The 25,001-nt window shown below is 40.1% G+C and overlaps 3 protein-coding genes across 3 annotated transcripts in view; 2 read left to right on the plus strand and 1 right to left on the minus strand.

Moving 5' to 3' along the window:
* Positions 1–1,477: 1,477 nt before the first annotated feature.
* casp2 (caspase 2, apoptosis-related cysteine peptidase) lies at positions 1,478–9,906 on the minus strand (the record flags this gene model as incomplete). Its single annotated transcript, XM_079227820.1, is given in 13 exon segments — positions 1,478–1,612; positions 1,727–1,836; positions 3,699–3,899; positions 6,218–6,308; positions 6,417–6,545; positions 6,997–7,179; positions 7,482–7,576; positions 7,937–8,006; positions 8,246–8,291; positions 8,293–8,420; positions 8,636–8,680; positions 8,819–8,989; positions 9,757–9,906. Coding segments are annotated over 13 exon segments (1,554 nt in total).
* Positions 9,907–12,865: 2,959 nt separating this feature from the next.
* rap1gapl (RAP1 GTPase activating protein-like) lies at positions 12,866–17,773 on the plus strand. Its single transcript, XM_079227821.1, has 19 exons — positions 12,866–12,948; positions 13,097–13,129; positions 13,248–13,338; positions 13,524–13,559; positions 13,646–13,693; positions 13,864–14,061; positions 14,142–14,239; positions 14,439–14,517; positions 15,003–15,056; positions 15,151–15,234; positions 15,336–15,436; positions 15,532–15,661; positions 15,760–15,921; positions 16,347–16,418; positions 16,906–16,992; positions 17,077–17,232; positions 17,321–17,404; positions 17,494–17,513; positions 17,588–17,773. Exons 1-19 carry the CDS (start codon positions 12,878–12,880, stop codon positions 17,670–17,672), a joined length of 1,689 nt encoding a protein of 562 aa, XP_079083947.1. The 5' UTR covers positions 12,866–12,877; the 3' UTR covers positions 17,673–17,773.
* A 1,038-nt stretch (positions 17,774–18,811) lies between these two features.
* The window catches only part of styk1b (serine/threonine/tyrosine kinase 1b), a 10,719-nt gene continuing 4,529 nt past the window's right edge, over positions 18,812–25,001 (plus strand). Inside the window, exons 1-11 of the mRNA XM_079227281.1 lie at positions 18,812–18,958; positions 19,065–19,146; positions 19,423–19,551; positions 19,661–19,806; positions 19,901–20,017; positions 20,100–20,193; positions 20,292–20,339; positions 22,992–23,076; positions 23,837–23,892; positions 24,065–24,235; positions 24,904–25,001. The exon at positions 24,904–25,001 is cut by the window's right edge and continues 283 nt beyond it. Of these exons, the coding sequence (XP_079083407.1) occupies positions 18,890–18,958; positions 19,065–19,146; positions 19,423–19,551; positions 19,661–19,806; positions 19,901–20,017; positions 20,100–20,193; positions 20,292–20,339; positions 22,992–23,076; positions 23,837–23,892; positions 24,065–24,235; positions 24,904–25,001 (1,095 nt within the window). The 5' untranslated portion in view covers positions 18,812–18,889. The remainder of the gene's footprint in view (positions 18,959–19,064; positions 19,147–19,422; positions 19,552–19,660; positions 19,807–19,900; positions 20,018–20,099; positions 20,194–20,291; positions 20,340–22,991; positions 23,077–23,836; positions 23,893–24,064; positions 24,236–24,903) is intronic.

Here is a 25,001-nt window from a genome sequence, read left to right on the forward strand (position 1 = left end):
AGTGTAACCCTTTTATACTACTCCAATGTTTGTGTTGAAATAATTACCAAAAACAAAAGGATAAGAAGAGTGAGCCACTTCCAAACAAGGGAAAACACTACCCCATGCTTTTGAGCCAGTTGTGACAACCTCACACAGCTTAAAAGCACACAGATGGTAACAATCAATACTGTTTCGACCATATACTCTGTTTTCTCCACTACAACACTGTTGTAACAAAAACAAGTTTGTCTGATCAGGGCTTTTCTGGGAAACATCAACGCTTGGATTTATCTGTGTCGATGTGCACCAAAGAGGTAACATATACTCAGAAAGCTCTGTGGTCATAAAATCATCTGATAGATCATCTTCATATGGCACAGGCTGTTGAAAATATGCATATTGCTTATGAAAGACATACAAAATACATGTTTTGTATTTACTGTATTAAATACAGTAAGATACCACGTCAACTGTAAGGGGACAAACTAAATGTGCTACTCCCACCCACAGGGAGACACACTATAAGTCAGTGTTAGCACAAAGGTCAGAGTTCACAATGTATGTGTATGAACCCAGAAGAAGCACCAAATACCCCTGGCAGCACACCTGCCTGACAGGGACAGATCTAAAGTAACACAGTTGATATTAAGTAAAATGTACAGTGGGGTTGCCCTTCATGAAATTTAAAGTTTAAAAGCTGACTTTTCCTGATTGAACATCCACAAACAAAATGACAAACAATTCAAGGTCTTGTTTTGAAGCTGCCCTATAGGTTCCCCCCCCCTCTTTAGAGGGAAAAATATCAACGAGCGCAGGTCAAAACCTGCTGCAGAGAATTACAGTTTCATCATCACTGTAGCCAACTATACCTAAAATAAACGCTGAATCTGAACTGGAAATATGGGGATGAAAGAGACGTGGAAATGCATTTGTCTCTGTGCTGCCCCCTGCCTGTGACTATAAGAAAAACATGAAATGGTCACAATTGATAACAAACATTATATACAAATAAAGAGAATGGGCTTAAAAATCCTTATAAAAAACAATTTCATATAAAATAAATCCACAAAAAATAGATCTGTGTACAAAATACATCTTAAAAAGAGAGAGTGAAACCTCAAAGTAGCTGTGCAGTAGGAAAACAAAAAAATATGATTCTGTCTTTAACTAAAAAGGATTTCCAACTAAACCTTCTAACTGGCATAGATGCAGACACACAGATGCATGAGTAAATTGTATGCTAATTCAGAGTACATGCAGATTAACATAAGCTTGCTCCTTCCCAAGCTTTGTGCGAGTGTATGCACGTGTGTGTTTTTGCGTGTCTGAGGAAGCAGTAATTAATTACACAGGCAATATGAATGAACAAATCTTCTTTTTGGACGTGAAGTTGTAAAGGAGGAATGTGCTAGTGTGTCGCAGTAATTGGAGTGGAATGAACTATTGTGTGGCTTATTTAGGGGCTTCAATGCAAGGAATGTTCCATGTGTATGCATCAATACTGGGGCTGGTACTTGGGGAAAAGGTAGAGGTCTTTGCACAATGAGCTGGTGAACTCAGACATCTCTTTGCAGCGATGGTGGGCGGTGCCAGGAGCGTAACCCTCCCGCTCCTTAATATGACCGTTGACCTGGAGACAGACAGAAGAAAAAAGTGATGCCCTAAAGAGGTTTGCCAAACAAGAAAGCATATTTTACAGAGTGCATGCAGTACACATATGTGGGTATAAGACACTTGTGTTTACCTGCACCATGATGTCTGCAAGGTGTGTGTCTCTGGCACGGAGGCGCAGTGTTGCGTTAAGTTCCTGGATAAACCAGGATCCTCTCTTGGTGTTCCGCATGGCTGCTGTGCCTTAAAGAGGGAGAGATAAAAAAAACAAAAGGCTTAATAATAATAATAATAATAATAATAATAATAATAATAATACAACAATAATTGAGATGAAATGCTATGGTGGTGTTTGGTATGTTCATAACTAAAAATAGAAACTATAAGTCATAAAACAAGGTTCACGTCTGAAACGGTGACAGCTGTTGTGGAACAGCAGTTGAGGCTCACTCAGGCCAAAATGGATGAAGACTTTATCAACCGATGCAATATTAAAACAGACTCTTTTGTCCTTAAAAGAGCACTCAATTTAACACTGTCAGATTCAGGGTGTAAGGATACTAGGGCTGCAACAACAAATCGATAAAATCGATAAAAATCGATTATCAAAAGTGTTGGCAACGAATTTCATTATCGATTCGTTGTGTCGCGCGATTATTATGCCGGGCAATAAGTCGCGGAGAAGAAAAAAAAGAGCGGAGCAGAGCAACTGGCCGGCCAGCGTTTCTGAGATTGGAGTGAGACACGAGAAAAGCTGAGGTTGTGATGTTGTCAAAAATAGAAGATCTTTGACAAGTCGAGTCTTGGCCAATCAGCGTCTTCATGTTCCTCAAACTTGTTTTTAATGGAAGCTAGTCAGCTTGCTATCGCGTTAGCTAACGTGTTTGGGTTGTGTATTGTCGTTAAAGTTACGTTACAGTTCAGTCTTGCTTGTAAAAAAAAGTAACGGGATGAAACATGCCGTCACCCCCCGGTCTGGTTCAGTTCACGCTGTCACTCGTTAACGTTAAACCGACGGATCTGGCTGCAGGTTTTTTTTTTTTTTTTTACTCAAAGTAGAATGAAGCAAATCACGTAGTTGGGCTTAGCCAACAACGTGACGTCGTGGTCATAAGAGACCCAGAATGAAAGAGTTTAAGGAAGAGGACTCTATATGGAGCAGTACAGCTTCGCTCTGTCCCAGTATTTCATACATATTAATAACGCAGGGTATGCTAAATACAGTCTCTGGAGGGATCAATTACAGTAAAAAGGGCTCACATTTGGCAGATGTAAAGCATACATGTGTATGTTTTTAGTGTTAGTCCATTTTGTTGTTTTAATTAACAGCTCAGGGATGTTCAAGGAGCAACCCGTTTGTGCACTTTCTGAAGATGTTTTGCACTGTCACTTCTGTTTTTGAATAAAGGGTTGAAAATTAACGCTTTTTTGATAAAAACATTTTTTTATCCGATTCATCGATTAATCGAAAAAATAATCAAGCGATTAATCGATTATTAAAATAATCATTAGTTGCAGCCCTAAAGGATACTTTAAAAAGTATTGATGCAGTAGAGCCAGAGATATTTACTTTATTACGTCACACTTTGTCATTTCAAAACTTGTAGTTTGCAGCCCCATGCGCTGCTGACTCAAGGTACTTCATTTGAAGCCATTTATTAGACTTAGTGCACCTCCCTCCGGAGCCACAAAAGGCTTTATATAACTTTTTTTCTTCACATATGCAGCAGTACTCCACAAGACTTGTAAACAGACTTTGATGTGGAAATAAAAGTTCCTTTTAAAGCCACCAACATCCTTCCATATTAGTTTGGTAGCAGTTCTGGTGAAGGATGCATGATTGGTAGCAAACAAGGGCATGTTAAGACACAGCTGGGTTCAGATGCAAGACAACATCAGCAGAGGAAATAACTATTAGCCAACAAACTGTTTTTGTTTTTTTATGGTTGAAATGTTGAGTCAGTAAATAATCCGCTAAAAAATGTTTCCCTGCATTCGCTACTGCAAATTTCTCCCACATACTGTATTTTAGTTTTTTTTAGACCCTTTAAACTTCTGATGTCATACATAAATCCACCCCATAGTAGCAAAAGGGACAGACTTACAAATTCTCTGACCTTTGAGAGATGCGAAGCCACAGATCATGTCAGACCGCTGCGGCAGTTTGATCCTGGGCCGACCCATGTCCCCTCTTTGTCTGGAGTTTGCATCCCCTTGTCCTTCCCTCCCCGCATCTCGCTGTTCACAGCTCGGTGAGCTGGTCCTGTCTGGCCCATCGATTTGCTCCACACCACAGTCCATCTCCTCTGGAAGACAAGAAAGTTTCAATTTAGTTTTTATTTTACATTTTGTTCGGTCTTGAGACATTTATTATCTCATACTTGCAGTGGTTTTGTGAATCTTTGGACTCAGACTCGGTTTCACTTACTATATTGTTGACAAAGTTAAATTGACGTTTTATCTGACTTCACTCGTTCTTAACCCTCATTTGATTTTGGTCTGGAACTCCTCTGCTTTAGTGTCTCGCACTCAACTTAAGTGGTCTTGACCAGTGTTCCCTCTAGGCTGCGCACGTGCGCGGCCGCGCAGGCCAGTCGAAGGGGCCGTGCAATAGATTAGTAGTAGTAGATAGTGAGCCATCTCCGCAATAATACGATCTTTGATGTGACGTATCGAGTCTTCTTGGCCAATCAGCGTCCCGTTTCTCGACATGCGCTCTCTGTACCTCTGCTAGCGCTCTGCCTCCGTTAGCACCCCCCACCCCCGCTGTCCTCCTCCGGGCGCCAGGAGTGAAGCTCGCACAGAGCGCCACATGAGCTCGGGCCGACGCTGTTTAGGCTCCTCTTGGCGGGCCCTGCTCCAGCAGTTATAGGCTACCATGGCGAAAAGAAAGGCAGAGCAGGCGCCCCAGAAAAAAAGTCTGCCTAACGTTCAAACATGAGTGGCAAGATGAAATAGTCCAAACTGACACAGGTAGGATGACACTTTCAGACATATTTAAATATGAATAATATGAAGTTATTAAATTGTTTATATAGGCTACCTTTAGGAAAAATTACACAATGTCAATTTAATAGGCCTAAAATTATTGTTAAGCACTGCATTAGCATTTTTCTTTCAATGAAGTTACACTTAAATGTTGTACCTGCTGAGAAATGACTAAACACCTTTGATACTTATGACTGGTTCACTGGTTATGACTGATAATTATATATATATATATATATATATATATATATATATATATATATATATATATATATATATATATATATATATATATATATATATATATATATATATATATATATACACACACACACACCAGTGAACCAGTCATAACCTCCCCTTATTGAAGTTCAACAAAGATCATTTAAGTTCAACTAAACTGACTGGTAAAACACCATCATTAAAATGTTCCCAAAGTCCAGCCATTATAAAGGATATTGAATAAATATGAACCTTGTATACATATTGATGCATTTGCTGTCATCTCTTTGAATCCCCTATGGCTAACGCAGGCTTGTGGTCATTTTCGGCAGGTCGCGTGGTTGCGAATTGCTCAGTGCTGAAATGTGCGCTAAGAAAAAATTTTTTTGCTCAGTGCTGAAAAAAATTAGAGGGAACATTGGTCTTGACTACTGCCCTCGCAAAAACACACAGCATCACTTCTGAGCAAATCCAAGATGAAGCTGTTTTGTGTTTAATGTCAAGGTCATGGACCCAAACAGATTTTCTCCAACTGTGATAAACCAAAAACTGAAAAAACACATTCTGTTATCACCATTGCATATAAGGGACCATTTTATAAAAACAGGATTCTTTGAATTATTTCTGAAAGAAAATCTAACATTAGTATTGTATTGGTTAAACAATTATTTTTTTCTCTTGTTGCTTTTTAGAGATAAAGTTGCAGAGAGTCTAATAATTGCAAAGCTAACAAGAAAGTCGGATACACTGTGTGTGGCTGTGACAGAAGTTGTTTACCGTCTGCTGTTGAGTGCACAATGTGAACATACAAGTAAAACTTACTGGCACAGAATTGGCTATATTTGGGAGAGATCCATTAGTCACTGGTAATGATTGATTAGTGCATCATTATAATAGGTTTTCACTTAAGCTATTTGCAGAGGCAGTGGCCCTCCACATATCGGCAGCACACCTGCAGTTGGCTCTGTGGTGGAGCGAAGGAGTGCGAGACAGTAATTAGGATTGCTCCTAAGGGGTGTGAGGATTTGTCACTATAACCTCCATCACAAAGACAGACTAATAATTAGCTGGGATCCTGGTTAAGTCACAGATTAATTGGATATTGATTACAACAGAACATTGAAATAGGACGTGTTATGACACAATCAACAACATCTGGAGCTGTGTGATGAATATGTTGGTCACCCAGTTCGCCTGTCCTTGTGGCCAGGAAGGTGACATAAAAACATCTGGCCATGTGAATGATGTCACTAATGAAAGCTTGTGACTGTTACATTTACTTATGTGTATTATTAACCTATAGGTTTAGATTGAGGTTTAGATTTAGGTTTTGCATTGAGACATATATTTTCTCATTTATATTGTTTGTCAATAATTGATAGAGGGGTGTACAGAATCAGAACGAGAGCCTTACCTCCTCTGCAGGCCTGGATGAAAAACATCTTTGGCTTGTTCTGTAGCAGCGGACAGTGCGCATTGTCAAAGGACTCAAACAGCCAGTCCAGCTGAAATTGAATAAGTGACAAAGTTACATGTCTGGAAACGGGTTGCATCTTTACCCTAAAAGGACATCATATACATAAATTCAGAAAAATACTAAAAACAAAAAACACCTGCAGGAGCTGTCCGTCTGTACCATAAATAGCTCCTTCCACTCCATGGGAGAGCAGACACACCACACAGCTGTCCATTGTTCGGTGATCTGGTCGTCGACAAAAGTTCTCAATGCACGTCCTCATGCCCTAATCAAAGAATAAAGAATCAGCCAAATTGTGGTTGACACAGATTGTTGCTTTAAAAAAATACTGAACAGGTTGGCAAAACAGTCATGTGGTTACATAGATCATTCTGGGTTTGAATGTACGGCTAGGCGATATGACTATGCATACTACCAAACAATAGAAAAATTATATATTTTTTCTATGTCGTTTCTATTGCTTTGCCAAAATACCAGTGGACTGACTAAAGTGTAAAGTGTGTTTGCTTTGTGATAACATTACCACACTTAAAATGGAAACTGAGCGTAACAAACTTGGCAAACACTTTCTAAAAATCAGACAAGGTCAAAAGGTTGTTCTTGTCCATTTTCTTACTTCCTTTTCCAGCTTTGGTAACAAAATAAGATGAAGGGTTTGTGCGTTTCAAATGACATCCTGTAAATACATATTGAGCCTGCACCAGTGTGTGCTTTACCTGAGCAGTGAGGTCTCTGTGGACTGTAACTAAGTAGTCCAGCTCAGTGAAGACCTTCCTGAGGACCTCGTCATCCACTTCCCCTCCCTTCCTAGGGTCAAGGTCAGGCGCAGCACAAAGATCAAAGGTCACGTTACTAATCACCAGAGCAAAGCCACGAGGGGATGAATTCATTCTGTAAGACTGGAGTGCAAGAGAGAGAGAGAAAAGCTTGGTAAAGAAATGTCTCTATAAAAGGACGTTGACAGCTTACTTGTACACAATACATTATTCTAAGATTGCTTTTACAAATTAATATAACTTGCAATTACTACATTGTATGCAGCTCTGCATCGAGTGCTATATACTGACTTATATCCAAATAGGTGGTGTGACAATGAGTACAAGTATTTCTCAAAATGTCACAGGTAAAACATAACTGAGGTTACTGCAAGTTAAGTTACTGCAAACCTATTGAGCTGACATGGTGAAGAGAAGCATTTTACCTGCTGGCAGTGTGAGAAATAAAAGTCGGGAGTGCAAGGGAGCACAGGAGTGTTGATGGGACTGTCTGCATCCAGACTGAACTCCATGGACTCTGCTGCACACACAAACACAGAAACAAGTGAGCACAAACTCTGCTTGTTACAAGTTTAATTGCTGATGCAATTTTTACATCATTGTGCGCTCCCACTACAAAAAGCTTTGTACACAAATGCTGTGAATGAGTCACTCTCAGGGCGTGGAGCCCGTATGTACAGACAGCAGCACAGCGCAAGAGCAATCGAGTTCCTATACTTTCAAAGTCAATCACCTGTCTATATTACTTAGACAAAAGATTTTCTCCAGACACCACCCCCTGTCTCCACGGAAACAGAAAAAATATTGACAATGACCGCAACATCGTACATAGGGGAACCTATTTCAACCTGAATGCAGGCCACACTGAAACACCACTCACCATGTGTCCTTGCTCTCTTGGCAGCAATTACTTCCTGGGTGGGAAGTGGGAGAGAAGAGTCCACAAACCTCTGAAATTAAAAATCATGATCAAGAAGACAAAACATCAGCTGCTTAACACAAATAAAAGAAGACATATAATGATGGCTTTTGTTTTTTTGCTGGGGCGGCAGTGTTTGCTTGTTGTGGGAAAACAACAACTGCACTTATTACTTAACTAGCAGACAATCTCCTGCCTACTGTCTGACTACCTCCCTCAGCAGACCATCTGGTTGTCCAACATACGTTGGATGTGGTTTGTGAGTCTCACATCTGTCTGCTTATCTCTTCCTCTTTTCTTTGTTCCCTGTCTCTCTGTCTTCCTCCCTGACTGGGACCAATCGTCTGAATGGTGACTCTGAGTGCAGACAGTTATCCGAGGGTTGGACTGGGTATGATGAAGTGCTGCTCCCCTCACTCCCATCTTCTCTGTCTACTGAGGATGTCTGAGGAAGACCGTGCAACTGGAGCATACCATTATTCTTCAAATTGTAAGCATGTATACTTGAGCTGACAATTATGAAACCTCGTAAAGAGACCTATTCAACGATACAACGTTTTCCAGACATTAGCTCTTGTTCTGTCTAAGTCTTGTGAAAATGTCATGAGATAAAATGACTGGTGTAATCCTGGTTGAGGAATTATAAATCACCCTGCTCACCTTTCTCTTCTTTTCAGTTGTCTGCATGACTGGCTCTTCCTCAGGCTGAATAGAGCACAAAACAAGCTAAGAACTGGACTAAGTCTGGTAGGAATCTGTTGTGTGTGTGTGTGTGTGTGTGTGTGTGTGTGTGTGTGTGTGTGGTAGCCTTGTGTTGTAGTGTTTGATGAAGTGCTAACTCACCTCTGCCGGTGTCTCTTTGCCATCTTTTTCTGGTGATTGTGTGAGCAGTTCGTACAGGTGCTGCTGCTCAGTTTCTTGCAGAGCTAAACAGAAGCTGCTAAAGGCTCTGGGGCCGCGCTTTGGTAAGAGCAGTAGTAAGCGCCAGCTTCGTTTCTGAGAGGTTAGCTCAACCTAAGTAGAGGAGATCAGACGAGAACTAAAAGTCACTGACAAAGAATACATCCAATAGAAACATGTTAACACCGCTAATATCATGCCATTTAGTTTTCCAACTATTGCCCGCCATTGACACTTTACTGTTGAGCGTCACTAAAATCTGTTATCCCTTGTGTTGTCTTGGGGTCAAAATGACCCGTGTACGAGTGTATATGTATGTGTGTTGATGGGTCATTTTGACCCTAAGACAACACAAGGGTTATAACAATACATTTTACACATGTGGGACTGAACTTTAAACTCGTCCAAAATTCACCTCTTGCTTTAAAAGTTGTGGATCCCAATGGATTGGCTAGAAACCTCTTAAAAGTACACAATATATGTGACCTCTTATTAAAGGTTACATTATTTGCGTGGACATGAATGTGACGCATTTAGGAGAAAGACTGATTTGGGGTCATTACAAATATGGTTGACGGCCTAAAGAAGTGTCAGCATCTGGTGTTTTACAAAATAAAAACAACAAAAGAAACGTTCTCCTGACCGCACAAGTGTATCATGGGACCCATTACAGATTCCGAGCCCCAGGTTGGGAAACTCATGTTTCACCCATGGGCCCACACTTGACCCAAACCGTTACCTTTTTCAATCTATTGACAGCAATTGAATCAGGTGTCTTTAACAGTCACGGTGTAAGTAGCTAACACAAGTTAGACAGTTTGTTGTGCTTGTGCTCAGGATTCTAACTGAGAAGATATTGATTCATCAGTGTGTCCACATACCATGATATTCTCTGCCATGCTTTCGGTTAGGATGTTGTCTGCCTGTAAGGACTGAATGAGCAGCTCATCCACCACGAGCTGTTTGCACAGAATGGCAGAGCGTCTCTGGAGAGTCCGCCTGTCTCGCTCCAGCATGCCGCACTCCAACATTATGCTCCACAGACTGGTCACAGGACAGATACAGAGACACATGAACCTCCATAACAATAAGACGGAAGTTAAACCGCACTATAACAAAGTGACATGCAAAGGCAACGGCAACAACCTCAGCGCCTCACTAATACACACAACGTTCCTGTGTGATATGTCCAATGCATTGCTTCAGATAGCAACGAGACGATATGGTTGCACGCTTTACTGTTTTCAATTTCAATCGGACATGTCGCTAAATTACTATAAAGTATAACCTACATTCGTTCTCTCATCGTCAAAAATAACTTATCAATTAACCTAACGTTGAACGTAATTATATAACGTTAACGTTTATCTACAGCCAGCGTATAACGTCACACGTGAACAGCTCACAGAGGAGTTTGCGAAGACAATAACTTAATGTAGAGTTCTATAAGATTAGCTATAATAACAACACATCACAATACAAGAGTTACGTTATTCTGACAGTTAATGATAAACGTAGGTTAGATGGCTAATTCACAAAGCTAAGCTAGCTAGGTTAACTGAGCGAGCGCACCTCGGATTTTACCTTTTTTTCTCGCATTAAAATGGCGAAATGCAATTCCTTCAAAACATAATTCTCACCGTATTTCCGTTTCTGTAACAGAATAAAAAACCGTCCGGAAAATGTTTTGGTGTTTCACACTATACTAAGTTAACAACATCCCGTCCTCCTTCGACCAACCGACTTCCGCGGGGTCTCAGCGCAGCGGCAGCAAGTGGAGCGACTACAAAAGTCGTTGAATTTGATTCTGACCAATGAGAACAGGATACAGTTTGAAGGACGTGTCAAGACTCCAATCACCTGGATTCTTACAGAGGGGGCGTGTCAACAGTTCAAAACACTCGTTTGTCACGTGATTCATGTGGACTTCAGATAGTTCCATGCAGAGCCGTATAAAGAGAAGGTCGCGTTAACTGAAATTCAAAATTCTTGATTGACCCAAGATTCATGTAGACTTCAGATAGTTCCAGGAAGTACTAGGCGGTATAAATCGTTATAAACAGAGAGACAGATTTGTGATTTTTGCTCATTAGAAGTCAATATATATATATATATATATATATATATATATATATATATATATATATATATATATATATATATATATATATATTTTACAATATTAATATATTAATGACATATGTCATTAGATACATCATTTTTTTTCTTTTTTTAAAGTAAAATGTGCTTATATCAGAATCAGAAACCGTTTATTTACCAGGAATCTTTCCACAAACGAGGAATTGTTCTTGGCGGAAGGTGCATAACATTAGACATTAGACGAGACAATCAACAATCAACGACAACAGCAGGATTAGTAAGTGTAACAGCGAGAGATACCTGCCTTGTTGACGTATTTTAGGCTAAAGTTCCCTTGTTTGAAGGAAAAGAGTGAGATTTAGTGGCATGTAGTCAGTGGTACGGTTGCAACAACATCCACCCCTCCCTTTTCAAGCGTGTTGAAGAACTATGGTGCTAAGTATCTCCTGAGCACTCCTGACATAAAGCATCACAGCAGTATGAGTACATATAATGATGATATGTATTGCATATTCAGTATTACTTATTTACTTCATTTAAATGATTTGATCCCTATGTCATATGGCAGTATTACACACATTTGGCATGTTTTCTTATTGCTGTCATATTTAAAACGTACCTTGTTGTGTTTTCAATCTCACTAAGGTTAACTCGGGCCTCCTTACCTGCAGCATTACTGAAGCTCATAATACAGTAATAGAATACATGTGTTGTGTGATTATTGATTTAATACAGTAGTATATTACTTTTTGTAGTTAGTCGAGTAAGATTGATTTTTCAAAATTGGTGGCCTATTTTAAATTTACTTGTGTTTTCAATCTCACAAGGTCCTCCAACTTCCCTCTCCCATGTCCATCAATCAACAATGTGCTGATATAGACAGGTAATAGTCAACAGTCACAAAACCTAAACTAATCATTTTGTTTAATGTTTAGAAGTCTTATACACTCTAAATCAGTAGGGATCAGTTTCCATCATTATTGTGTACCATTATCAAATCAGTTTTGCTGATAATATAAAATCTCTTTCTTTAAACATCTTACCTTTTAAAAGTGCATCACAAACGGTCCATTTCGCTGTAACTCTATGGCGCTGATAGTAGTCACTGCCAACGTCAGGAGACTTTTGACATGCTCCACAATTGAGGAGCCCTTAGTTGACACCAGTCAAATCCTCTCATATTTCATAAAAATGTATAAATCTGAGACTTACAGTCCAAAATATATAGTTGGTTTTGCTGAACTTTGTTTTTTCGTCTTTCCTGTCCCATTAATCATCTCACAGCCCTTCACATTTGATCCACTGAACGATCTAACTGTAAGTGTAAACTGCAATGTAAGTAAATGTAATTTGTATCATGTGGGACACCATTTAAATGTCCACACCTCCTCTCTCTCTCTCGCTCTCTCTCTCTATATATATATTTCTCTCTCTCTCTCTCTCTCTCTCTCATACACTCCACCCTCCCCTGCTGTCTATCTCCTCACACTCACTGTGTGTGCTGTCAATAATTGATGATCCTTACTGACTCAAAGGGTAACAGGTCCGGGAGAAAATGTCTCCCCCATTGATTTATTTATTTACAAGTCTATCTTTAAGTTCAGTCAGGCTGAGAAACCACCATGCGTGTTTATTAAAGCAGGAGGATCGATGGCATGAAGCCGCCAGACGTGCTATGGTTCATGGCAGCTATACACCTGTGTGACCATGAGCGGGTTAATGCTGAGTTTCTGGCTGACAGCAGGACAGAGGGAGGAAAGGGAAGCTTAAATGAACGAGAGGCAGGGGGCAGAGAGAAGGAGGAGTGACAGAATGATAGAGTGAATTAATTCAACCTGAGCCAGACCTGATTGACTCGGTCGCAAACTGGCATGTACAAACATTCACAGTGACACCAAAGCCATGGAGAGAGAAAAGAGGAATGACATGTCTTTCTCCAGAAAGAGAAGTTTCACTTTCGGGGCATATGGAGGGTGAGTAGTCTCAAATTACGACTGATATTTTCAAGTCAATTGAGTAGCTACATGTACTGAATGATAAATTACATAATTGTTTAGATAAAGTTAATCTTGTAAGATGATCCGTATTCTTCTCTGAGTATTCTCACCTCCTTGTTTACAGTGTGGACAGATTCACATGTGGGGATGAGACGAGGTGAGATTTTGTTTTGCCATCAAACATCAGCAGTTGTTTCGAGCTCAAGCTTTATTGTATAAAATAAGAACTGAATGAGAAGTGATGAATTGCGCCGTTAACTAACCTGTTGCTGCAGACCTGAATCTGCAGAGGACAACATACTGGATATCCTGGACTCTCCTCCCAGTGGCAGACAGACTTTCCTCTCTGCCAGCAGCAACCAGAGGGTGATATCATTATAATGTCCAACGTGCACCGTCCCCTCTTTTTTTAATTAAATATAATGTACGACATTTCTTAGAAGTTTCCATTCGCAGCTGAACCATTCGTCATGTTCCTCTTCCTCCCCCACGTTTCTCCTTCCCTTTCTCTCTGTCTGTGTCTGACATCTGTTGCCTGTTGTTCGTATCAGGACACAGAGCTGTTTGAAATCATTGAAAAGCTGCAGGTGAGTTACAGCACGATTGATCTTGTGTAGTGCGTGCGTTCAGAGAAGTTTCTTATCATCTTATCAATACTCCCCTTGTCCATCAGGGCAGCAGGATCGATGAGCAGCGGTGTGAATTCCCTCTTCCTCTGAAGGTTAGGCTTCAATCTGAGAATTAAAAAGACACAGAGTTGACTCTGCAGGTTTGATCCCATCTGAGTGGGTTGCCACCGACCTTTCTGTGAACGTCATGACATTTGTTTCCCCAAACAACAGAACCGACAGACCCTCATCATCATCAGCTGCTCCTTTGTGTCTATTTTAGTCTCAGCTTCTGACAATAGGTGGAGACCTGCCGCTCATCCTCTCTCCGAAGCTGGGGGGCTACTGGATAGACCCCCCTCTGGAGAGGCTTGCAGATGTGAGTCCCACCTCCTCCCACCACGGCCTCGATCCAGAGAGCTATGACATCATAGAGAGAGACGGGGAGGCCAGAATCTACCACGAGTTCTTCAGCTCACGAGTAAGCGGACTTTATCTCAAGTCTCGGGGAATGTATGATCTTCTCTGGACTTGTGTTTTATCATCTTTCGTTCCCTTTAGTACCATCACTCATTCACAGCAGTGGATCCATCGTTGGGGCCTCTGGTTCTTTCCGTGTGTTTGGAGGAAGAGGAGAGCAAGCTGCGGGTGATACTAAGGTTGAGATCTCAAGCCCTTTCAGTCAACTATGAGACAATGTTTGTATAATCCAAGCTGCATGTTCACTTGGTTTCCATCCATTTAAAACTGTGTGTTGCAGCAATTTTCGTTTAAATATCTCCGTATGTAGCAACTGTTCGTTCCAAGCAATTTTGCATCACAAACGATAATGCAGAGATTGTTTTTGTTGTCCCACAGAATGAAGGAGTGCTCTCTGCACGCAGTTTTCTCTGTCTCTCTTTTCCCCAACATCCCATCTGCTGTTGAATTAGCAAAGGTATCAAACTACTTCTTCTAGAAGGAGGAAATATTTATACCCAGTGAGACTAAGTACATAACTAGTATCAGAAAAAATACCTAAATTATCACGAGCAAAAGTTGTCATAGCTCCTTTCAGTGTTTTTTTCTTATATGTTATGTTAGACGTACTGTATTTTTGTTGATGCATTAACATGTATGACGTTTTTTTATTGTTGTAGCTGGTCGAGTTGGAGCTAATTATACTTCATACACTGTCAGTTTGTTTAATTTATGACAATTGTTCTTATTTTATAAAGTGATATGTTTGTATGTAATTGGTGTGTGAAAAGATAATCTGCAATGTCACCAATAACTACAGCAGTCGAATAACTGGATTTAAAATTACACATTGTGAAATGGAGGCATAAAGTAGCATAAAACCGAAACACTCAGAATTGTACTTCACTACAGTGCTTTATAAACGTATTACTAAGTGTATACCATTACTCCTATTCTCTCTAGATGCTCTGTGATAGAGTGACTGTCTCAAAGTTTGAAGTTGTCAGCTACCTCAAGGTAATGCTCCAAAATCCCCAATAACTAAAAGAATATATGGCCTTTTATTTTAAATCCTCTCAAAGCTCTTCTCCCTCTCTCTTTCATCCCTCAGGCTCCAGAACTCATAACTACATTTGATGAACACAGAGTGTCTCCTAATTTCAAGTTTGGCATTTTGTACCAAAAGAAGGGACAGGTAAGAAATGGTGCAGAAAAGGTCCTGCATTCATAAAAAATATTGAAATATGGCACCATATCATAACCACGCCCACTCAGACAACATCCATCTGTCTCTAGTTCACAGAGGAAGACATACTTAGTAACACTGAGGAAAGTGAAGAGTTTAAAGAGCTCCTTTCTATTTTGGGAGAGACGGTTCAACTGCAAGGCTTCACCGGGTAAAGTGCGCCATGTTGAGTTTGTTTAACCGTACGGATGACACATTCAATGTGTGACATCACATGATTGCTTTCTCCTCACTCTCTTTTGTCAGGTTCAGAGGAGGACTGGATGTGTGTCATGGTCAGACAGGAAATGAAGCCGTCTTCACTTCCTTTCATGGCAGAGAAATCATGTTCCATGTCGCAACTAAACTGCCTTTCACTGAAGGCGACCCGCAGCAGGTCAGTCCCCGTATCACCCAGAGGATCCAGTTTCTCACTAGACTTCTGGGACCAGTTGGAAAACAGATGCTGACACACTTTTCTTTTTCTTTCTACAGTTACAGAGAAAAAGACACATTGGCAATGACATTGTAGCTTTGGTCTACCAGGAGGGCCAAACCCCGTTTCTATCTGATGTTATCAAGTCTCACTTCCTGCACTGTTTCCTGGTGGTCCGGAGGACTCAGGGTCCAGAGAAGACCGGTAGAGCTGCGTACCAGGTGAGTGAGAAATAGGTGAATCTTTCATCCCGGTCAATAAAAGTTTAGTGGCATCTTTGTTCAACAGATTTACACAAAAAACACATTGCACTTTGTAGAGTTGGACCAATACTGAATTTATTTATTTGATACAAATATTGCTATGTGAGGGTTCTGCTGACATGTCTGCTGATATTTGTTTGTTTAACATAAACCAAAAAAAAGATATCTTAAATTTTTAATTTTGACCAAGATGTGTCCTTTGTGGGATATTTGACAGTAAAAAAAGAAACTTTTTGCTGCTCGTTGTTGGACAAATGGTGACTCAGTGTTTAGACGACCTTAGCATTTCTGTGCTGCAATCTTTTGTTACTTTAATCAGTAGAAATACAGACCTATATTAATATATCTGTTATCAGTCTAATATTATTTTCTCCTCTTTACAGGTGTCCGTCACAGCCAGAGAGGATGTTCCGCCCTTTGGTCCGGTACTTCCAGATCCTCCCATCTTCACAGATGTAAGAGACCATGCAAAAGAGCAACAAGCTGTGAATACATATATGTCACAGCCACAGCCAAACTTTTGCATTTCTGTATCATTTTCTTTGCTGTCCAGCAACCAGTGACCAATACACATTTCACAAATCAAAATGTTATTTACAGATGTATTACTTTTGGGTGGGGGGGGGGGGCGGGGGTTGTTTTCCATAGATTTCACCACAATTGTTTTACCATCACCCACAACTTATTAGGTATGCTTTGGTTATATTTTATTTTGTCACTTTTCTAGTGTCTTTACACGATATACTCAAAACCTTCCTAGTTTCAGTATGGAATTGGCACACGGTCCAGCCTTTGTCTGGTCCTGCCTCCCTAATATTTTATCCTTAACTTTAGCATATAGGTTCCCAGTACACTTGTTTTGTATTACTCCACCTGTCCTTACATGAGTCCACAGTACAAATGAATTATTGAGGAGTCTTATTCCTCTTTCCTGTCTTTCAGTCTTCCCTGCTGAGAGAATTCCTTCTGACCAAACTCATCAATGCAGAGATTTCCTGCTATAAGGCTCAACGATTCAGCAGACTAGAGGTAGAGGAAGACTATTTTGGTTTATGCTCGTCCTTCGTAAATATACAAGCTCTGATTTCTCTTTGTCCCTCCTCCCTTACGAAGCTCCGCACTCGTTCGTTGCTCCTTGAGAGCCTGCAGGCTGAACTCTCCACCCGTTCCCAGTGCATGATGGGGGATCCATCACTGTCTGCTCTCCCATCTTCTGAGGGTGCACGGGGGGCATCTGAGGGTACTGGAGGATTCATTGAAAACTTTAAGGTAAATGCCTCAAGGTTCAGAAGTACTCTCCCATACTTGACTTTATTATTTTCACTTTCCCATTTTCCCTCTAAATCGCTGTCATTAGAGAGCCATTAGAGTGCGGAGTCACTCATTCGAGACTCTTGGGGTACCCAGGAAGATGGGTGGCAGTGCATCACAGAAGCCGAAGGTAAAAATGAACAATGAGATTGAAGCGCTTGACTGAATAAATACTGATTGAAAAGTTTGGGCTAATGTTCCTCTTAACTTCCTTTACAGACAGATAAAGACGGAGAGGGGTAAGGCTTCTGAGAATTTGATCCGCTATGATTTGAACTTGAAAAAAATATGATTGTTCTTTTCTGTTTTTCAGTGACAAATCTCCAGGACATCTGTCTGCTGACAGTTTGGGGCCGGCTGAACTCAAAGATCAAGCAAGCCCTCAAGAAGAGACATAAAAGGAAATATCAATTTGTAGATTTTAAACAGTAATATTACATATACATTGCTAGACGGTTACAACTTTAATATCTTGCAGGATGGGTTAAATGTAAATAGAGTGTACAAGTAAATAGTATTTCTGAGAATATAATTATTTTACTGCTTGTCATAGCAGTAGTATACTACATTAATAAAAAGCTTAACATTGTATATCAGTGAAATGTTCAAGATATAAAACTACCAGAAAAAGACAAAGTGTGTTTTCATTGTCAAAAAACTGTTTTACTTCAATGAACGATGGAAGTAAAGTGACATTTTAAAAGTTGAAACGAATCATCAGAATCAGAGCTTTAATGACCATGTGTGTTTACACATACATGGAATTTGACTCCGGTTTCACTTAGCTCTTCGTACTTATACACAATATACAATATAATAACAAGATAAATATACAAATTAAAAAAAAGACATTAAAGACAACAGTAGTCAAAAAAGTGCAAATGGTGCAGATGGAGGCGTACAGTGCTCTGTAGCGCCAACCAGAGGGGAGGAGTTGGGACAGCTTGTGTCCAGGGAGTGAGCGGTCTGCAGTGATCTTTCCATCAACAGCAATATATACATTGACAATGACAATTATTATTACCAATGTGTACATATTTTAGCTCTAGAAAGCTGTAAACATAAATTTAGTTAAGTATTTTAAATGCATAGGCACTGTACGCCTCCATAAGAAGCAGTACCTCAAAGTTGTACTTCATTCTTGGGAATACATCTTAAAAATGTATTTGTCATTTAATAATCTACTTATTTCTTTATTTCCTTTTATTGTTCGTGCAATAAGGGAATACATTAAAAAGACAATTACACAAAATAGTCAAACGTAACAACGGAGGTTGTGATTTTAATGTGGAAAACTACTCAAAGAAATAAGTGTATTGAGGAAACCCCAGTCCAGTAGGTGGCGGTAGTGAGCCAACACGGTGCCTCGCTTACCGCTGTTACATTCATAGAAGAAGAAAACAGGCGGAGTCGAAGAAGAAAATAAAGGTAATGGCTTTGCAGTCGCTCCAGAAGGGAGCAGCACTGAGTTCACGACGTCAGGCCAGTTCAACTTTGACACACTGCTTCTTGCACCGACGCTGCTTGCAAACACAGGAGAAGATCCGCGTTAACGTGAACTGAACAGTGTTTCTTCTCATAAAAGTAAGAGTAACCTGCCGCTGCAGACCTGAAGATGACGTCCAAGAAAGTGGTGGAGTTGTTCTACGATGTGGTTTCTCCGTACTCCTGGCTTGGCTTTGAGGTGTGTGTCTTTTAGATGTCGGCTTCAATAACACAAACACAGACGTGGTATTTTTAAATGAAGCTTCACGTCTGCTTTACGTCTGCTTTATCGTTTGTGTTTCTAGGTCATGTGCCGCTACAGACAGGTGTGGAATATAGAGCTCAAGCTGCGCCCTGCTTTTCTGGGTGGTGTCATGCAAGGGTCAGGTAGAGTACCTTTACTCGAGTACTGTCTTAAAGTTTGCACTTTACTGGAGTGTGTCCATTTTCTGCTACTTCACACTTATATTCCTCTATATAAAGTAATTAAAGTTAGCACCACCATTATGAAAACCCATTAATGCATCAATAATTATAATCCAATAATAATTACTTTTGGACATATTTTGACGCTAATACTTTTGAATACAGGACCTTTACTCCTATCTGCGTGGACACTGTCCGTACTGTTATATTTCACACTATATTTATTTTTCATGACAGGAAACAAGCCCCCTGGTCTGGTTCCAAACAAATTCATGTACATGACTAAGGACCTGGACCGCCTGTCAGAGTATTTTGATGTTCCCTTGAAGGGTCCAGCTGACCCCTTTGAGGCCATGTTCCAAAAAGGTACCTACACGCAGGATCTGGTGGGATCAGGGCTGTGATGTGTAGTGATTAAACCTGGGCTGGATCTAATTGCTAATAATACAGGTGTTATTCTGTTTTCTATTCCTAGGCTCCTTGTCTGCAATGCGATTTGTGACAGCAGTACAAGCGAGGGAGAAGGGTGGAGACAAGCAGGTGGAGCGGGTGTCCCGGGAGCTGTGGAGAAGGATCTGGCTGGAGGACAAAGACATCACAGAACCTGTGTCATTGTCTGAGGTACCAGCGTATCCAGCCTGGTTGTGTTTGAGGAAGATTAAGAAACGCGGTTTAGAGTTGTCACAGCGTTTGTCACATTTCTTTGTTTGTGCAGGCAGCGATGAAAGCAGGACTGTCTGACGGCGAAATTAAAGAAGTGCTGGAGCTGTCCAACTCAAAAGAGATCAAAGACAAGCTGAAAAGCGCCACACAGAATGCACTTGAACATGGGGTCAGTTGTCCTTCAGTTCTCCCTGGAGATTCAGGCATGAGAGACGAGCCATTACAATGTCAAACCAATTCTATCTTCACAGGCTTTTGGCTTCCCACTTGTAGTGTGTCACGTAAATGGAAAGCCAGAGATGTTTTTTGGATCCGACAGATTTGAGCTCATGGCTCACTGCATTGGTGAGAAAACTGTTGTACCGCGCGTCATTCACGAAGACAAACGCATGCAACTCTGTAGCTGAGATTTCTGCCCAATCTCATTTTGTTCTCTGTTGCAGGGGAGACGTGGCTCGGACCTCAGCCGAACAAATCAGCTGCCAAGCTGTGAGATACAGAGCTGCTCACAGGTTCTCATTGTTATAACGTCTTTTCTAATTCTTCAAATGTCATATTTCCTGTCCCCTTTGAAACCAAGCAGTGTTTTTCCAATAGGCCTTACTAACAAATGGTAGTGTAAATAGTGTAATGCCATTATACTGTTAATTATGTGCCTATTAAAATGAACATTGACAGCTTCCAGGTAATACTCGTGTTATCTTTTCTAATGAAATACAAAGGTTAATTCATGAAAAGGATGCAATTGTGTATTTGTTGCATGATGTCACACATACTGTACCTTTTTAATATGTTATATTGTCTCTATGAGTGGTGGGACGGTCATCAGCGGTCATGGTCCGTACAGGATGAATCCTAATGATGGTGATTCCCTGACGGTTGCTTCGGTTCCACCAGGTTGACATTTGTTGTTGTGGTGAAACATATCAGTAACTAAAGGGCAGATTGCCAAGTCATTGAGTGTAGACATCAATGTCCCCTTCAGGATGAATGGTAATGACTGGTAATCCTTTAACTTTTGATCTAGCACCATCATCGGGTCATGATGATCCCATCAGCCTCAGCTGTACTGTTGTTAAATCAAGCAGTTAAACCATCATACTGAATATATAAATATCACTTTGATCATAAATCTGCATCTGGTTCAGTAGTTTCCTCACAGCAAGTGATCTTAAATCCATATGGAGCAGAGGCCTCTCAATCCAAATATTTGCAGGTTTGGAAGCCCGTTTCCACTAGTAAAATAAAACAATTCTGAGATAGAAAGTAAAAATTATGAGATGAGAAAGGAAAAAAAATCTTTTACTGGCGAAAATGTGTTTCCTTATGCAGGTGAGGTGGCGGAGAAACTAGATTGCATTTCGGTTTTAATGTTAGTGTGCTTATGGTTGTTCGTTTATGGCTGTTAATGTTTGCGCTGTGGTAGAATGAGGAGCTGTGTGGGTGTAACCCTCCTCATGCTCGGTGAGAGCAGGGATACACTCCACCCTCTTACTAAAATGAACGGGATGTGGTTATGGATGATGGATGGTTGGATAAAACCTTCGTGATGAAATAAATATCAAACGTCACATCCAATGTGTCATGTAAGATTTTTCATAGCTTACATTTTTTAATTTTCAGTCCGCTCAACTCCTGCCTAATATCAGATTGTATAGAAATCAGATCAATAATTCATCACAATGGTCCATTTTGGTTAAAAACGGTCTGCAGTTGCTGTCTACTTACTAATCACTACATTAGAATTATGCTTATCTGCTGCTGTTTGACTGAGATTTACATCCTTGATTATATTCATTTTGTTTCTTTTCTTTCTCTTCAGGGTATGTGAATTGTATTTACAAAAATGCACATGAACAAATTCAGAATCGATGAATTTCAGTCCACTCATTTCATACTGATATGAAAAAGGAAAAGTATTTATCTAGATAGTTTCAAATGATGAAATAATTCAATGTGAAAAATAAAATTAATATGCAAGTGTAATACAGTGTCATTAAATACAAGAAAGGATTAGAGAAGCAGTTTAAAGTGTTTTAGTTGCACCGTGTGATATTAATTTAAATAAACATATGTTTTGTGAGGGATTTGTTGTCTTAAGAAACTTCCCCTTAAAGTCCAAATATTTATAAGACTGGAGTTTTTTCTATTGTTTCTTCATTTTATTAAACCGAGGTCCCAAGAGAACTTCTGTAATATGTCATAATGATGCAGAATTGGAAAATACCAAGTACATTTAATCAAGTATTGACTTGTACTTTTTATTCTGCTAAATATATTTGACAGCCACAGTAGTTTATTTTCACATTAGCATCTTGCATAAAAAAAAAGACATGATCCAATGTATTATTTTTATATTCAACCTGTGGTTCCCAAATCTTTTTAGTTTGTCCTTTGCAAAAAATCAGTGCACCAGAATTAATGTAATATATGATGATATATGAGCCATTTTCTGCCGAATGAATACTTCAGTAATATTTCATTACTATTTTTTGCAGGACTTTTACTGGTGAACTGGTAATGAAACATTGTTGTATTGGTACCTTTGCTTCAGTAAAGCATTTGACTACTTCTTCCACCACTGCAATAATGCATTATCTTACACTATTTATATATTTTTTTCACGATGCAGGATTATTTATCTACATTTAATGCCTGTCCTTGGAAAGTAAAGCAATATGCAATTGTTGACTAAATACTCCAGAGCAGGCGAAGCTGGTCATACAAGTTCCAGTGCTATGAAGGCCAAACATGCATAACAAAAGGGCTAAAAACCAGTTTCCCCAAACAAAGAGGAGAAAGGCAGGGCCAGACGTAGCTGACATGTGTTTCAGAGAAACAGCTAATGACAGAATGTGGTCGAGCAAACCCTAAAAGAAAGGCAGGGTGAGACTGTGGATCTCCATAAACCTGATGTCAGTGGCCAAAAGGAGGAAGAAGGAAGAGGTAAATAGAAGAGAAGAGGGAGAAGCTACAGGTGAGGAGGGTGGAGTTAAGAAAACACACAGAAGGTGGAACATAGACAAACAGAGAGCAGCGCATTGATCCCCTGAGCCGGACAAATCACCTGAGAAAAACAACACAATGAAGATCTGAACCTGAACAACACATTCAGCCGGGAGGATGCATGAAACGTGTCTGAGTGAGTGAAGGAGGGGAACATGAGCACGCAACAACAGGATTTAACCTTTCATCTTTGGGAAATAAGACACAACTGAAAGAGCTGAAGTAAGATATTTTATACACTACTGTTTTCTATCACACCTTTTTTTAAATTCATGTTATGTATTGTCAATCTGAGGTTAACATTCACTGACATTCAGTGAATTAATGTCTCGGCATAAAATCAATCTTATAAAAGATTGTATGTCTCACTCTGGTTACAATCTTTCTGTGATGATTGGTACATATTCTATCAGTTTTGAGTGTGCAAGCCAGAGCCTTTTTTACATTTGCCCTTCGGGTGTGTAGTACAGCCCCAGCAATTATGAGTTAAACAATGCAGATGAACTGGTTTAGAGATCTCGGTTCGGATGTGAAAGGATTGTCATGTGGTGGAAGAATGTCCCTGTGTTTCTGCAGTTAAAGCTGCTCTAAATTCAGATATGCCGCATAAAGATCCCTCTATTTGAGTAATCTGAAGATTCGTGTGACAAAACAGAACAATTCGATGAGGTGTCAGAGTCTTTATTCTGATTACCAGTTGTCAGTGGCAGGAAAAAAACCTCAGACACAGTAATACAACGTCTGAAGTTCCTGTTCTCAGTTACATGTTCGACCGTCAGACACCTTCTGGGACAAGAGTCGTGTTACTCTTCACAGATTTAGCCCCAGAGACTAAGCACGGCCACTTTATGTGTTTACTAGAAGGACTACGAACCTACTGAATATAATGTATGACTGTGTGAACTGTGTGTGAGAAATAGACAAAAGTGAATGAAAAAATATTCTTTCATCATATCTCTTTTCTTTCTTTTCCATTTGACAGAATGTCTTCAGCATCAGAGGCAGACGTCGGCTGCCAGCTTGGAGATACTATCTGTGGTAAGTTTTTTTATCAGCGGAGGTGGAAAGTGGCCATTAACACACTCTGCCCATCGGAGGCCTCATCAAGACACATTATACAGAGGCCACACCAGCACAGAACAACATTTGAGATCACTGTATCCGACTGGCTGAGTGACTAGTGCTTCCTCGTGTCCGTCCATGTTTGCAGAGATCCGTGTGTACGAGCAGGAGGTGATCGTTGTGCCCGTCTTGCTGCTGGCCAGCTTCCTGGTGACTCTGGTCTTCATTCTCCTGCTGCGATATTGTCCAGAGAAAGTCGATCGCCTCCGTCCGCGGGCCTCAAAGCCGGCCTCCAGGAGAGTGCTGCACGGCATCGATGGTAAGACACTGGAAAAGACATCAGTTTGTTTGTGTTGATTGAGCCTAAATAAATTAAATCACAGATCACAGACATGTAATCTACACTGTCTCCAAACAAGTCCAGCTTCATTTTGCTTACTTTGAGCAGACATTTAATGCATTAATTTGTGTCTTTTAAGCTGTTCCTACAGTTCATTGTATCGTTTTTTTTTTCTCTAAGTCTGATTTATCTGATAATTACTCAAAATATTATTATAAAACCTTGAATGGTTTTATAATAATATATATTTTTTAAAGTTTGTATACACAACAATTGACACGTCAAGTGTTTTCACAATAGAGATGTACAGTTGACAGTAGAATCAGCCTCCAGCCTCATTACACTATTTTCTGTGCTACATAATCATTTGGGTCAGAACAATTGTAATTGTTATATTTCTTTTTGATCAAGTTTCAATATTCTTGGAATCAATGTTTTCAAATACAATGCCAATCAGTTATGGAGTAATTATGCCTTCATTTGTAAACATTCAACTGCAGAGCAGTATTTTCTATTTTTTATAAAGCAAGGAAATGATAAAGATCAATAGTTCCATTTACCTACTTTCATGTAAATCTTTGCACTTATCTCAATTGATAATTATTCCCTGTCTCCCTCTCTGTCTCTCCTTAACTCTCCATCCATAGCTCCACCAGGTATCAATGTCCTGGAGCATGAGAGCATCGCTCTGGACACGCCCAGTTCATACTCCACCTTCAACCCCCCAAGCGAGTACCCTTCCAAA

Source organism: Taurulus bubalis (assembly GCF_910589615.1).
Source record: "Taurulus bubalis genome assembly, chromosome: 12".
Classification (NCBI taxonomy): Eukaryota; Metazoa; Chordata; class Actinopteri; order Perciformes; family Cottidae; genus Taurulus; species Taurulus bubalis.

Coding starts and splice junctions, on each gene's coding strand:
- rap1gapl (XM_079227821.1), top strand. CDS start 12,878: ATGGAGAGAGAAAAGAGGAATGACATGTCTTTCTCCAGAAAGAGAAGT. Junction 13,130..13,247: donor ACATGTGGGGATGAGACGAG/GTGAGATTTTGT, acceptor CTGTTGCTGCAG/ACCTGAATCTGCAGAGGACA. Junction 17,514..17,587: donor ACAGATAAAGACGGAGAGGG/GTAAGGCTTCTG, acceptor TCTGTTTTTCAG/TGACAAATCTCCAGGACATC.